Below are 15680 nucleotides of genomic sequence, written 5' to 3'. Positions count from 1 at the left end.
CCTCTGGAAATGCTGCAGATGTCTTGCTAACAAACACCCCATTTTGGTGGCACAATTGCAGCTGGAAATGCTGCAGATGTTTTGCTATCAAAGACCCAGGTTTGGCAGTACCATCAGGGCTGAAAATGCTGTCAATGTCTTGGTAAAAAAACGCCGTTTTTTGTGGCCCAATTGTCCGTTGAAATACTGCCAGTGTCTTACCAACAAAAAAAAAACACTTGGTGTGGCACAATTGTAGCTGGAAATACCCCCAATGTCTTGCAAAAAAGCCCCGTTTTTGGTAGCCCAGTCACCTCTGGAAATGCTGCAGATGTCATTTTGGTGGCACACTTGCTCCTAGAAATGCACCCAAAAAAAAGCCAATTTTCTTGGCACAATTGCGGCTAGAAATGCAGTGGTCTGCAGATTGGCAACCATCTTGCTTATGTGTCAAAGTCAGCCCATACACTTGTTATCAGACCTACGTCACGTTTGAAACACTGTTGAACACGTATGAACACAAATGACATGTACAAAAGTAACGCATCTATTGTTTGCAGAAACGTACAATGCCAGCATCTCTCTTCTGCTGACTGGGCTGCTTAAATAAACAAACTATACCAGCCCCCAAATCCCACAACCCCATCTGCGTATCAAGGTTGAAAAACCCAAGCCAAAATGAACTAGTGCTGTCAGAATTTTGCTAATTGTGCATACAGGGCTTCATACAGTTCTTCAGGCTCAGAATGGGACCACACAAGGCTTCTTAATAGGCGCTGTGTCGCTCATTAGCAGCTTGAGAACAAAGGAAATGTTGGGGACATATCAAAGGTTTTCAGCCTAGTGGCAGTGCTCTGAATTCATCACATCCAAATGTCAGTGATGACACACAAAAACAGTTGGGCAGTGAATTGTGAATGGCTCTGCTTGTGGCTGCCTCCCGCTCTCGAGTCATAAATGTTTACAGATCTAAAAGAGGAAACCATCCTCCACTTTATTTTTGTCATCATGGCAGCTGCTTTGTTTGCTTAAAGGTATACTCTGCAGGGTTTTCCACTGATGACCAACTAGGAGGGTGTGACAGAGTATATTTATCTGCAGAGACCCAACAATTTAACTACTTCTCAAAACATAAAATACATCTTACAAAGATCCAAATGTATTTATATCCCACCCTGTCTTTCTCCGTGACATCATGACATCGCAGGGCTTGCAGGAGTACGAGGAGTGGAAGTGGTACAACAATCCGACACTGGTGGAGGTGCTGGAGGAATTCCCCTCCATCCAGATGCCCTCCACTCTGCTGCTCACCCAGCTGCCCCTGCTGCAGCCTCGCTACTACTCCATCAGCTCCTCTCCAGACATGCACCCAGGAGAGATCCACCTCACTGTCGCTGTGGTCTCTTACCGCGCCAGAGGTAAGAACCTACTACTCATCTGGGGCTCTTTTTTAGCATTAGCTAATGCCTCACCGAGGATTTTAAAGCTGTGTGGGTGTAGTTGCAGGTGGTATTTTCTGTAGACTGGGAGGATGAACTTTAATGCTCCTTTGAGGCTTTTGAGAGTTTGAAATTGGTCTCTCTTTTCCCTGGCATTTCATATGGCCAATTTCTTGACATTTCAATAAAAAAAATACACTTAATCATACCCTGCAGTTTCTAGTAAACTGTATTTATCAGCAAGTTACTGCTCGAAAAAGTGCATATTCTGTATATATTTATATATATATATATATATATATATATATATATATATATATTGCTTCAGTTTAGTTTATGCTACAGATAAAAGGCACTGTGCTGTGGCTCCTTCAAGGTTGCTGCAAAGACTCGAAAAGTCAAATGACTCAGCCTCTCTGAGAACCCTCCGATGGCTGAAAGAAAATTGATTGGAAGTTATCTTGGAAAGCCAGTCTGCTTCACAGGGGCAACCAGACCACGACTGTAATTACAAAAAAACTTAGATTTAGAAACACCTCGGGAAGATTCTATATCTGCAAACAGATTCTATTTAGAGATATGAACACTAACACAAATAAGATAAAACACTGCGGGTATACCCTAAAACACCTAAGCTACTCAGGTTTCAGTTAGTGTTAGTGCATAGTATATCACAAAGCTCTTATAGCTTCAGCTTTGCAATTAGCATCTATACTCCCAGCCTGTCAAGTAGTCAGCAAACATTCCCAGATGCTAACGCTGCTATTTTCTCTCGCACGTGTAATGTGTACTTGTGCAAACATATTACTATGATTGTAAAGGCAACGGTTGAATTACTGTAATTTCCCTTTAGAGAGGGAGAGAAAGAGGGAGAGAACAGGCCTTGGAAAACGTGTTAGGGACGCTCTTCTCCTGTTTGTGCACTTAAAGAGAGTGGGAGGTGAAGAGAAAAAAGGTAAAGTGCTTGCCTTGTAATAATCCTCCCTTTCAGATGGATCGGGGCCTGTCCACCACGGAGTGTGTTCATCGTGGCTCAACAGGATAGAGAAGGGGGAGATGGTGCCGTGCTTCGTCCGAAGGTACAAATCACAATGTCTTCTCGAAGAAGAACTTTGTTGAATATCAGTATTGTGGCATGTTTAAAGAAAAGTTTGATATAATGGGGAAATCAGCCAATCTGCATTCTTGCTGAAGATGGATACCACTCTCATGTCCACATGTTACATATGAAGCTACCACCACCAGCTGGCTAATTTAGTGTAGCCCAAAAAATGGAAACGGGGACACAGCTTGTCTGGCTCCAAAAAAATCCTCCTACCAGCACATCTGTGTAAAAATGACAATTTTTATTAGGGGTCATGTGCTGGATTATTTTTTGGTCAGGACCAGTAACTTCCCAAAGTCTGGTTGCCAACTATTGAATAGCCCAGCACATAACCCCCTGTAAAACAGCGATTTGTCGTTTTTACACTAAACATATGATTAATAAGCTTCAGAGGCGGCAGTTTTTTGTTGTTGTTGTTGTTATTTTTTTCTGTTCCACAGAGCCAGGGCAGCTGTTTTCAGTGAGTTAATTAGCCATCAAGTGGTGATAGCATCATACTTAGCATAGAGACATGAGAGTGGGGATGTCAAGATTCTTCAGATCAATGATTTGATTCAGTTTTATCTTGATTTGTAAAGATCAACAGATCATTTTATGCCCTGACAACTGTCATTTACATTTTTGCATTATCTTGAAAAAGAAAAAGGTATCAAGTGTGATGTAACCTCCATATTTATTCAACATGTAGCTCACTAAGGCCATATGGTCACATTTGATAATTTATTTTAAATGTAATAACAATAACTTAGGCAGCACGGTGCTGCAGTGGCTAGCATTGTCGCTTAAAGGGAAATTTCGGTTAATTTCAACCTGTCTCCTATCGTCCTAAATTTGTTTCAAGTGACTAGTGACATAAAAATAATAGTTAGCATGTTAGCCGTTAGCCTAGATACAGCCGGGGCGCATAGTAGTGTCAGACCTGGTAAAACGTAAGTGAATGGGCAACCTTCAAGTGCAAAGTTAGTCCACTAAACAAGCTTTTTTTCCACAAAGANNATTATTCTATAAATCTTTCATAAAATAAATGAATGAACTTTTCAGGCTACTGTCCGGTTCTGCCTTCCTGCTGTTGCTGCTTGTTCTCGCAAGATTTTGGCCGCACTTTGGAAAGCAGAGCTAAATGGTAAACAAACATGGCACCACACCGGTAAGATAAGACAACACGTTTACATGTCGTTTTCTATATGTTCTCTGACATTTATCCTAACGATATGAGGCGGTCTTTGTGGAAAAAAAGCTTGTTTAGTGGACTAACTTTGCACTTGAAGTGTGCCCATTCACTTACGTTTTCACAGGTCTGACGCTACTATGCGCCCCGGCTGTATCTAGGCTAACGGCTAACATGCTAACTATTATTTTTATGTCACTGGTCACTTGAAACAAATTTAGGAAGATAGGAGACAGTTTGAAATTAACCGAAATTTCCCTTTAACATCAAGAGGGTCCCTGGTTCGAACCCAAGATGGGTTCCCAAAGTCCAATCAAGAGGGTCCCTGGTTCGAACCCAAGATGGGTTCCCAAAGTCCAAGGACATGCAGGTTAATTGGTGACTCTAAATTGTCCATAGGTGTGAATGTGAGTGTGAATGGTTGTCTGTCTCTATGTGTCAGCCCTGTGATAGGCTGACAATAACTGATGGGTTGGCCAATGTGTTCCCCGTGTCCACACAGACTATTTACCACTGTTCAAACATGATTGGTCCATACTTCTCGGACTACAAACAGACAACAGAATGTTTCTAATACCCAAATCTTGTCCTGTAGCCCTGCAGATTATGCGTACATATACAGATATCTGTTTATAACGATTACCGTAATGGTGACTTCAGCAAAGCAGGAAAATTTTCAGGTTCTATTATTTTTTTCCATCATTTCTGACTGACAGTGGTCATGATGTCTGAAAAAATGCAGCAAATGCACACGTCTCATCCAACTCTTGGCAAGAAAGCAAATAACCGAATTTCCCATAATATCAAACTATTCCTGTAAGTGAGTTTCAAAAGCTTTGTGGTCACGTTTGGGACATTTCACCTAATTTATTTATTCTTGTCTGTTACTTTAGTGCACCATCATTCCAACTTCCCAAAGACAACCAAGTACCTTGTATCCTGGTTGGTCCAGGAACAGGTATCGCCCCATTCAGAAGCTTCTGGCAACAGAGACTGTATGACCTTGAACACAACGGTTGGTTTCTTTCTCGTTCCTTTGGGATGTATTTATTACAAAAGGCTTTACAGTGGATTTTCACTGCACATGCACCTGCAGACAGAATCTTCGATTTCATGTCTGATTATAAGAATATCCAGGACGAGCTACTAAATTTACTCTTCGTGTTAAGATGCTGTCATATTCACCTCTGGGTAATAATGGAATTCAGATTAAATCCCTGTCAGAGATTTAGATAAGACACAAAACAGCAGAATTTCAGCCTTCAGAGCAACAAAGTAACCTTCCTTGTCACCTTTTAGGAATTGAGTCGTACCCCATGATCCTGGTGTTTGGTTGTCGGCAGTCTGAGATGGACCACATCTACAAAGAGGAGACCATCCAGGCCAAGAACAAAGAAGCGTTCAAGGAGCTCTACACGGCCTATTCCAGAGAACCCGGCAAACCAAAGGTACAAGTGCTAAACCGTCTTGTGCTGTGGATGAGTCAGCTTGTCACAAATCTCTTTTGGACTGCTGTGTGGGTTTGAAACATAATCACAGAGTAGCAAAACGGCAGAATAAAAACTGCTGTGGTTATATTCTGGGGTAAGCTCACGCCAGCTGACATCATCTGTTTCCAAGTGACAATTTTTTTGCCTCCACGCCGGCGACTGCTATTCCCAGAGGCAATATGTTTTCGGTTTGTCCGTCTGTCCCGTTCTTGTGAATGTGATATCTCAAGAACAACTTCAGGAAATTTCTTCAAATTTGGCAGAAAACGCCTACTTGGACTTAATGATGAACTGATTACATTTTGGTGCTCATGGGTCAAAGGCCAAGGTCACCTCATCGGTTTCCATCTTGTGAATGCCATATCTCAAGACCTTGAGGTCATTTCATTAGATTTGGCACAAACGTCCACTTACACTCAACAATGAACTGTTTAGAATTTGGTGGTCAAAAGTCACTGTGACCTCACATCTGTCTCATTTTTGTAAACATGATATCTCAAGAAGGCTGTGTGGGAAATTCCTCAAATATGGCACAAACATCCACTGGGACTCAAGAATAAACTGATTAGAATGTGATGGTTGAAGGTCAAGGTCACTGTGACCTCACAAAACATGTTTATGGCCAACTCAAGAATTCATGCACATTATGACAAACTTTCACACAATTGTCTAATATAATGATGAAGCAATGACATTAGCCATTCTGCAATGCCAGGGATTAGCACACCCAGGGCCCTGCCCCTGCCTGCTGCCCAGCACACAATGCACCAGACCCTGAATCCTGTCCCTGTGGGTGGTGGGCCCACAGGGTGACACTCCATGTTATCTATTCAGCCTGAGCCCGGCCAGACCCCATGACCCAAGGTCCGGCCACCAGACACTCACTGGTGAGCCCCATCGCGTTGAAAGGGGTCAGTTGATGTGGTTCGGGCATCTGATCAGGATGCTTCCTGGGCGCCTCCTGTTAGAGGTGTTCCAGGCACATCCCACTGGTAGGAGGCCCCGGGGCAGACCCAGAACACACTGGAGGGATTAGATCTCTCCTCTGGCCTGGGAATGCCTTGGGGTCCCCCAGGAGGAGCTGGAAATTGTTGCCAGGGAGAGGGAAGTCTGGGATGCTTTGCTTGGTCTGCTGCCCCACTGACCTGGCCCCGGATAAGCGGATGGATGGATGGATGGATGGATGGATGGATGGATGGATGGATGGATGGCAATGACATTATATATCCAAAAAGTCAAAGGTCAACTTCACTGTGGCATCATAATGTTCTTTTCTGGCCATTGTTCAATGACATATCTCAGGAACAAAAGAGGAGACATTTGGTCTTACTAAATGGGTGTCTGCTAAAATGAATAGTGTTTGGGTTTTTTGCTGTCCTCGAAGTCCTCTTTATACTCAGATAATGAAGATCATTGCTACAAGGATAGACAGCAAATGAAGCAGACACATACAAATAAAATATAGAAAGAAATTTCCATACATATCCATCAGGTTTTCAGCTTGCAGTTTTCAAATTCTACTTCATTTTCTTTTATTCCTTACCTGTCAGAGGTTTCCTGACTGTTTTTCACATTGTTTCCTTTCCTACTTTTCTCAGACTTGACTTTTTCATGCACACTCATCATTCCTCCTCTGCCGCTCTGTCAGAAATATGTACAGGATGTACTGCGCGAGCAGCTGTCAGAGACGGTGTACCAGTGCCTGAAGGAGGAGGGAGGACACATCTACGTGTGTGGGGATGTTACAATGGCTGGAGATGTTCTCAAGACTGTCCAGCAAATCATCAAGCAGCAGGCCAACATGACCCTGGAGGACGCTGGCTTCTTCATCAGCAAGCTGCGGGTGAGGGAGAGGGAAACAGTGCAGCTCACTGTGCAACATCGTGACTGTGATGTTCACTTTTAAAACCCACTGAACAGCTTGGAGTGATAGTAGTGTCAGGGAAGAGAGCGTTACGATTTTGAAACCTAGATGAGCTGTGAAAATTGTGAACAGGAAGTGCTCTCCACCATCGCAGAGGTGCCCTTGAGCAATGCAATCAACATCCAGTTGAACAGGCGAGGTTCTACAGGGCAGCTTCTTTGCGTGAATGTATGTAATCGAGTGCTAAGCATGACGCTGAAAAACAGAGGGCGTGTTGAGTCAGAACTTTCTGTGAAATTGAAGGTTAAAAACACCCCCACTGGCTTGTTTTCATTTGTGAACTCAAGGGTAAAAAGGCTATAAATAGAAGAGTGACACATGTCACCAAGCCCACGATTAGCTCACTTACCTGTGTGGAATACAAATGAACTAAGGAGCTGTTTTTCAGTACTGTTCAGTGAATTGGTCAAATGCAATAACTGCAGGCATGTAAACACAGTCAGGATGCCTCTGTTCATCTACAGATGTTTAATCAGTTAATAAGTCTCATTATTCTATAGTGGTATAGTTAGAGTAGACGAGCAAAATGTAAAATACACAAACCAAAAGCATGTGTCTAAAAAGGAACTCCAAAGATAAAAAGTTTTTATCCTTTTCAGCATGTCCATATGTTTTTAATGCTACGAGACGGATTCAGACAACCAGGGTTTCATACATAACATCTAAGAAACCAATCATGTCAACTTGCAAGCCAGGTGGAAGCACACCAAACTTGGAAGCCAATTTGACATTGCGGCATAACCCTGTAACTACAGCTTACAGGTCTTTCACATGATGCCATGGGGCCCAAAATGACCTAGGACTCATAGCCTTACATTAGGAAAAAGTCGTTATCACTATCAAGATTTGATCCATTCAGTCCGATAACATTTCAAAAGTCTAGAGCTGCACACATAAATCATTTTATCCCCGTTCAAGTTGGCAGTGGGTTTAACCGGATGATAGAGACTCAGCAGGTCTGTAATCTCTAGTACGCCTGCTCTAGGGGCCCAATGATGCAGAGGACCTATGTAATTTTACACCTAATTAGTTGCACTTTTTTGGCTTGGTGCACAAAGCCAACTTTTGTAGGAACGTTCGTAGAAATGAACGGGGCCCCGCCTCCAATGCTGTATCATCTTCTCTTTATACATCCATGGTGTAGCTATGTATTGGTATGTTGCGAGCTATGTTTCACTATTTCCAAAACGATGGCAGCGATGTGTTTGTATAATTACATAATAATAATAATGTGACAATGTGAATAAACTGTAGCATCGTGGATTCACAACCACTAATGCTGTGTCAGCCAGTGCCTATGACAAGCTAACAAGCTAACAAGCTAACAAACCACATAAATAAAAGATGGTAACTACACTTATCATTCTGACACACCAACTAGTTACCAATTTTGGTGCACAACTCCTCGTCTCAGTCTATGTCTGACTGAGGCTCAAACATGTATGGCTGAATCTCTCCAATGTTTCCTCTAGCTAATGCTAGCCATCTTGATGTGCACTGCTATTTCACTGATCAACTTAGTGGGTGGGGCAAAGGCTAGATCCAGAATTTCTCGATGAGGGAGAAAGAGGAGATCTGCTTCCAGCCCCTTTTCAGAGTGTCATTTCATATTTAAAACAGTGACTGGAGCAGGACTTTTCACCATATACAAAACAACATCCATCTCTTATTTTTGTTCCCTTCTCTCTCTACTTTCACCTTCCCATTGTATCCAGGATGAGAACCGCTACCATGAGGACATCTTTGGTGTCACCCTGCGCACCTATGAGGTCACCAACCGGCTTCGTTCAGAGTCCATTGCCTACATTGAGGAGAGCAAAAAGGACTCGGATGAGTAAGTGGTTTGTGTCTTCAAATTTTCTGCATATTCCATAGAAGGTCTTTGCCTAATGGCAGACTGAGGTTCTAAAAGCACAATCCCTTTTATATGAAGCAGATCTGTGCCTAGTTATTTTCATGGCAGTATTATTAGATTAAGAGATATCTTGCGTGTTAACATTATGGCTCTTGCATGGCACAAAGGCCAACCACAGTAAATTTCATACCAACCTGCCCAGCAGATTTTGACATTTCTTGCAGACAAACATATTTTGCATGATGGTGTTGAAGGTCAGGAAACCAGAAACAGCTTTCTGTTAAACTTCCTCCATTAGTTCTTGAAACACTGACATGAAATGTTAGTCGAGAGATACATTTTATAGGATGGTGGTGTTAAACAGAATCCACAGAGCCACCATCATTAGTAGGAATCATCCTCTTGGAACCATTCAAAGAGCACTTCATCGAGTTAATGTTGCACTCCTACGACATTGTCAAACTCACGATGGAGACTTAGAAATTAAGTATCAGAAACAATGCAGCAGAGCCAGCAGAGCCAGAGTGACATCTTTTTTATTCCATGCATCTTCCTTGTCAAAAATTGTTGCATCATTACCCACAATGTAACTTGAACGCTGACAGTTCAGTGGGAGATCTGCGTCTGTTAGGCCCTCCAGATGTTTCCAACTCATTGTTACATCTGGCTCGCTTTCTTTTTTTTCCATTTTCCTCCAGTCCTTTGTTTCGGAGCAGTTGTGTAAATTTGTTGGACGGCTGCAAAATCAGAGCTTGAAGATTAACTCTTTATTTCACATTTAGCATTTAGCCTTAACATTTAACTAGGGCTGGGTGATATGAAGGAAATTAAGTGTCACTTTATTTTTGACCAAATACCTCAATATCAATATTACAGCAATATTCGGTTGACTGTTGGTGTTTCACAGAATATTTTCACAATGAGATTTTTGATAATCATCATTAATTTAGTTAGCAGGGATGGGCAGGGTTTAAGTCAGAAGTGGGCGTGGTTTAAATCTGAAATGGGTGAGGCCCTGAGTTAATATTTTAAACCTGATCAGAACAATCTCAGAATTGAGCTTCGGATCATTTTTTATCACAGGAACAAGAGATTAACACCTCGTTTCCACTTACGAATGTGACCGGTGTCCGTAGATCCATAAATATATGGATGATGCCTCTAGTGTCCAACACAAAGAAGTGCATTTTGTTATGGGTGGTTAGAAACCTGATAGAAACTGCTTGTAGCCATTGGGGGAGACGCTAATTTTGTAAATTGTTTAGCCATCCAGTAGTTTGGAATCTGACTGTATATTATGTATAACCATATTTTAATAGAATAACATTACTCAGATTCACAATGTGTTAAGTCTAGATAAACAAGCGAGGTAGCAGCCTGTTAGCCAAGCTAGCACACTGTCATACAGTCTCGAAATCCACTGCAAAAGTTCAATTTGTTTAACGTACTCAAGGCAAATTCCAGACCGAAATATTACAGAGGGGAGGAGTCCATTCGTTCCCATAGGAATGACTTACGGTTGCCTCGTCTCCGTACACATACGAAACGAGATGTAAAAGAGCTACCCGAATGAGAATTTTCCATCATCATGAGTACAGATATAGACACGTTACTTGGATTATATGGTACTCATAAAAATTACATTATCTGCCCGGTACTCATTTCATCCGGGTACTTGGGTCATTCCTAGTGGATATAATGACTAAGTGGGTAAAGGTGAACAATAGAATAACTAGAAGAGTCTGGTTAGTTCAGGAAATTACATCGTTTTACTAAAATGCAGCTTTTAAAACCAGTAAAAGACACCACTTATATTATAATATCCAAAATCTAATACAATATCTAGTTCCATATCCTGATATCAATATACTGATATATTGCCCACCGCTGCTACTTCTCATTATCATAGACAATATAACATTGATTATCAGGCACGGTCTGCTTTGTCACCACCATTTTAGTTCATTTTTAGAAACCCTTGTACTTATCGTACTCCTATTATTACTCTATTAGGCACTGGTTTTGCTTTAGCTCCTAGAAATCACTTCCTGTCTTTTATATTTGTATATTTTGCCAGATATTTAATACTGTATTGTTTTTAAAACTGGGCCCATGAACCCTGACCCCGGGAACCCAGTGGCTGTTGCTGGTTGTGAACATTAAAATGTTGTTACCATAATCTGGAGCATTCTCTTGTACAATAAATAAAGTTCTATTGAATTGAATTGAATACGTTTAACTGTGCAACATTAATATTTTGGTTAAAGATGTCTTTGTTCTCTGGTCCAGTTCTTTTATGGGCTTCAAATTTTGATTTTATTTATTTAAATAGGATTGTCTGTCTTTGTAACAGTAGTTTTAAGATTTCAGATGTGAATAAAGTCCCTTGCTGAGTATTCAAACAGCAGCCCGGCCAGTCGCTGCCTGTTAATTAGAGTTTGAGACCTCAGGCATAGAACCTTTCAAGTAGCTATACTTGCCTTTAGCTAATTTTGTAAGCCATTTAGGTAACCTGCTGACTCAGAGTCATGGATCACATTTCTGTTTGAAAAAAAAAAATTGAACCTCATTCACCAAATGAAACCAGAAAATAACACACATTCATTTATCCCTCCCTTCATTCATACATAATTGTATTCCCTCCTTCGTGCATTGACTGCAAGTCTATTTTCCTCTGATTCCAGGAGGTATGGTAATGTCTAGTGTGTGCACGCAACACATAAAACCAGGATCATTCACTTGACTTGTCTGCAACGCCACTGAACTGCGTGGGATGCTTGTGATCTGTCATGTGTTTTCTTATTTATTCATCTTCTTTGCCACTCAGATTTGCCAGCTAGTTAGCTCATATTTTAGAAAGAAGTGTTTTGGCACAGCCCCGTTTAGATTTATCTCAGCCAGTGAGATTACAATTGTATAAGTAGTCCAACTCTAATCTGCAACCTGTAGTTGTTGGTGACGCCGATGTGTTATCACCCCTTGTTTCAGATGAAAACACAGCCCGTAACCATGGAAACCCGCGGAGAAGGGCCTTTAAACTAACAGGATTAGAGTGAAAGCGAGTGGGTCTGTTCCATATCTGTTTTTGTTTCCGTCGTCATTTGTGCACATTCAAGATTAGACACTTCATATACCCTTGCCATGAGAGCCAAACAAGGGCCCTACATATTCACTATGGCTCATTAAGCACCAACATAATGCATCACAGACGATGGCTCCTGTGTGGATTGTCACTTGAATTTCACATTTAGCCATCAAAGCCGCTGTTCGCTGGATGAGTAATGACTGTAACATCTCTTTTTCCATGTCTCTGTTGCTCTCTCTGTCTGTCTTTCTGTCTCTCCTGCTGTCCTCCCTCTCTTAGGGTTTTCTGCTCGTAGGTCTGTGAATCGGGGGCTTTCTGACAACAACCAGTCTGGAGGACACAGCAACGCTGGTTAAAAAAATACTGTGCCAATTTTTGTACTGTAAAAAAAAAAAGATGGGTTTCTTTCTTCTTCTTTTTTTATACCACTTTAATGTTTCTGTTGGGCTCTGCAATTTTGTCTGTAGCAAGTTGGAAATGTTCTGTTCTCTGAGAATCTGTTTTGCTCGTTGATGATACTTCCAAAAATTATAAATTGATCATTTTTGATTCATAATGTGTGCACCTAGTGTAATGACCTGCCTCATTGTGAATGCATGACCAAGACAAGAATATACTCAAGAAATATAATATACTCTGTGTTGTTGTTACAGTTAAAAGGCTTTTATTGAGGTTTTATATTTATGAGGAAACGTGTGGCATTGATAACAAACTCACAGACACTTCTGAAGTATGAATTAAGTCGACTTTATGTTTCAGGAAAGATTCAGGGCTGGTTAAATCTACTTAGGCTGTTTTTTTGTTTTGTTTTTATCAAAGGCTGTAGTTTCAGGAGAAGTTCAAAAGGGCAGAGATAACTGAAAGATGTACAGGCATGCAGATAGAAAAACTGAGAGATGGATTTTATTTTTGTGAGCAAATTTGTCGTGTTGACAGGTCGCCCTGAATTATGAAAACAGCGATTTTGTCACAGCCTCGACTAACATATTATCTAGCTCTTCACTGGCAGTCCATCAAAATGCATCAGCCTCCGTGCCAGCTCTCTTTTTAGTGGCCTGTCCATTCTCTCCCTAACACCATAATGTTATGTGTCCCAGCTGGTGCTTGCACAACCCACAGCAGCTGCATAGGAATGTGCAGAGCAGCCACTAAAAAAGCAGTTTGAACCAGTGCTTATTAAGATGAACTCTAATTAATGGAAAATAAAATATTCTGTTAACTTTTTCTTAGATTTTAAAATATCTAACTATTGATGTGTTGACTATGATAACAGAAAACTCATATGTTAAATCATAAAATCATGGTGGAGGGACCTTGTTTTGAAAAATTATTTTTTTTAACTGTGGATATTTATTCAAAGCTTTTATCAGTAGTTATAAATTAAAGGGATTTTTTTGGGGGGGGGGGGGGTATGTTCAATCTCTGAAAAGAGAAAATTTTGATACCACCCTCATGTCTGTACGGTAAATATAAAGCTACAGCCAGCAGCCAGTTAGCAGGCGTCCAGACTGAAAGAGCCCTGTGTTAAAACAATGCAAGAGGTTGCGTTGATGGGGGCGTGTTGTTTCATGTAGCGGTGAGACATGAAATACCATCCAGGATGTCCAGTTTGAGTAACAGAGCCGTGAATCTGAAGGAAATAAACGCAAAACTACTACGTTTATAATACTATGAGATAGGGTTTAACAACTCTGGGAAGTTGTCTTATGTTATAATTTGTCAAGATGAAGTGTTGCATTCAAAGACTGCAAAAAAGAAGTGAACGTAGCCACTATGACGCCACCCATTGGTTTGTGGGCTACTGTTCGGAAGTGTCATCTTAGTTTGTTGGAGCTAGAGGTGACCATATTTGGATGAGAGGGTGGGGCTGCGGAGGAGTGAGGAGTGGATTTGACTAAGAACCCGAGGAAACTCTGTATGCCCACCCAGTCCAGTAACCTGACTGCGCCTGGCTCCCGGCTACACCATGCAGAAGTCACTGAGTTACCATCTAGGGCTAGCTAGCTAGCTTGGTTAGCAAGGTGCATCTGTAGTTCATGTTAACTGTGATGTATATATACTGTATAGCACTTTTCTGGTCTCCAATCAAAGCGCTTTTACACTACATGTCACATTCACAAACACTCACACACTGATGGAGCAGCCATTGAGAGCAATTTGGGGTTCAGTATCTCGCCCAAGGATACTTGACATGCAGACTGGAGGAGCTGGTGCTCAAACTGCCGATCTTCTGATTGGTGGACGACCCACTCTACCTTCTGAGTCATAGCCGCCCCAGCTGAACACCTAACAACTGCTTAACCTGTTAGGGGCCGTGCTTGGTGCTGGAGCCTATCCCAGCTGACATTGTGCGAGAGGTAGTGTACACCCTGGACAGGTCGTCAGACTATCACAGGGCTGACACATAGAGACAGACAACCATTCATGCTCACATTCACACCTACGGACAATTTAGAGTCACCAATTCCTTCTGAGCCAAAGCCCTGCCAACACCTAACAAGACATTTTTAGACGACAAACATGTCACTTTCATAAATTTGAAAACACTGACAACACCCCAAAGTAGTTTACGCCTCTATCCTGATTGCCAGGTCACCGTGGTAGTGACTTGTCAACACAAGCTAGCATCGCACTAAAGCATACCCTGCTTAATCATTTATTTTACTCTAAATGGGACCATAATTCACCTAATGAACATCAGGTTGTATTTAAAGAATACTTAAGAGTAGCAACTAAGACCAAAGTGTTTACTGAGGTAATAAATCAAATGAGAAGTTTGGTCATTTTTACAGAGACCTCTGTACAATCCGAGTTGTTTTTGCAGCCAGTGGAGTCGCCCCCAGCTGGCCATTAGAAAGAATGCAGCTTTAGAGCACTTTGCATTGGCTTCACTTTTCATTACAGTCTGTGGTTGCGTTGCAGCAAAAGTAAAGCCTGGTTCAACTTTTTGGGCGACCCTGCATATTTTTGCCCAAAACATTGCGTTGGCCCCTTGGCTGTCACTGGACAGGCTCCATTGGAATGAATAAGAGTGCTATGTTTTTAAATGCAGGGCTAAAGTCAGTCTGAATGCAGCCTTCGCTTAGCATAACAACTGTGGCTCAGGAAGTAGAGCAGGTTGTATGTGGTTTGATCTCGGCTCCTTCAGTTCGCATGTTGAGGTGACCTTGGGCAACATACTTAACCCCAAATTTTTCCTGATAAGTGTGCCATCAGTGTGTGTGAATGTGGCATGTTGTGTAAAAGTGCTTTGAGTGGTCGGAACAAATCCAAGTCCACTTATCAGCACCTGAAATATTGACACGTTATAATATTTGTTTGTTTAAGCTGTTGAAAAAGACTGTGCTGGATTTTTCTTGGCTGGGAGCAGAAAGTCACTGCTTCTGGCCCCAAATGGTCCGTGTTAATTAGTGAGCTTTATTTCTATTTGTACAAAGCCAAGCTAGCTGTTTCCCCTGTTTCCAGTCCAAGGCTCCTGGCTGTAGCGTCACATTTACTGTACAAACATGACAGCAGTATAGATTTTTTCATCTTACTTTGTCAAACAATTCCTTTAAGTGACACATCTCTGTAACAAAACCTTGTTAAGTAATGCAAAAAGATGTCTTTTATCACCCCGTGCTGCCCAGATCATT

The 15680-nt window shown here is 41.6% G+C and overlaps 1 protein-coding gene across 1 annotated transcript in view; it reads left to right on the top strand.

Moving 5' to 3' along the window:
- Window positions 1-8943, top strand: part of nos1 (nitric oxide synthase 1 (neuronal)) — a 53537-nt gene extending 44594 nt beyond the window's left edge. The window contains exons 22-27 of the mRNA XM_050050636.1: window positions 1187-1397; window positions 2410-2497; window positions 4585-4706; window positions 4991-5139; window positions 6830-7024; window positions 8821-8943. Coding sequence (XP_049906593.1) covers window positions 1187-1397; window positions 2410-2497; window positions 4585-4706; window positions 4991-5139; window positions 6830-7024; window positions 8821-8943 — 888 coding nt within the window. The remainder of the gene's footprint in view (window positions 1-1186; window positions 1398-2409; window positions 2498-4584; window positions 4707-4990; window positions 5140-6829; window positions 7025-8820) is intronic.
- Window positions 8944-15680: the final 6737 nt, after the last annotated feature.

Source organism: Epinephelus moara, chromosome 8 (genome assembly GCF_006386435.1).
Source record: "Epinephelus moara isolate mb chromosome 8, YSFRI_EMoa_1.0, whole genome shotgun sequence".
In the NCBI taxonomy this organism is placed as follows: domain Eukaryota; kingdom Metazoa; phylum Chordata; class Actinopteri; order Perciformes; family Serranidae; genus Epinephelus; species Epinephelus moara.
The sequence above is the reverse complement of the archived record's forward strand: the minus strand, read 5'-3'. Positions and strand labels throughout refer to the sequence as shown.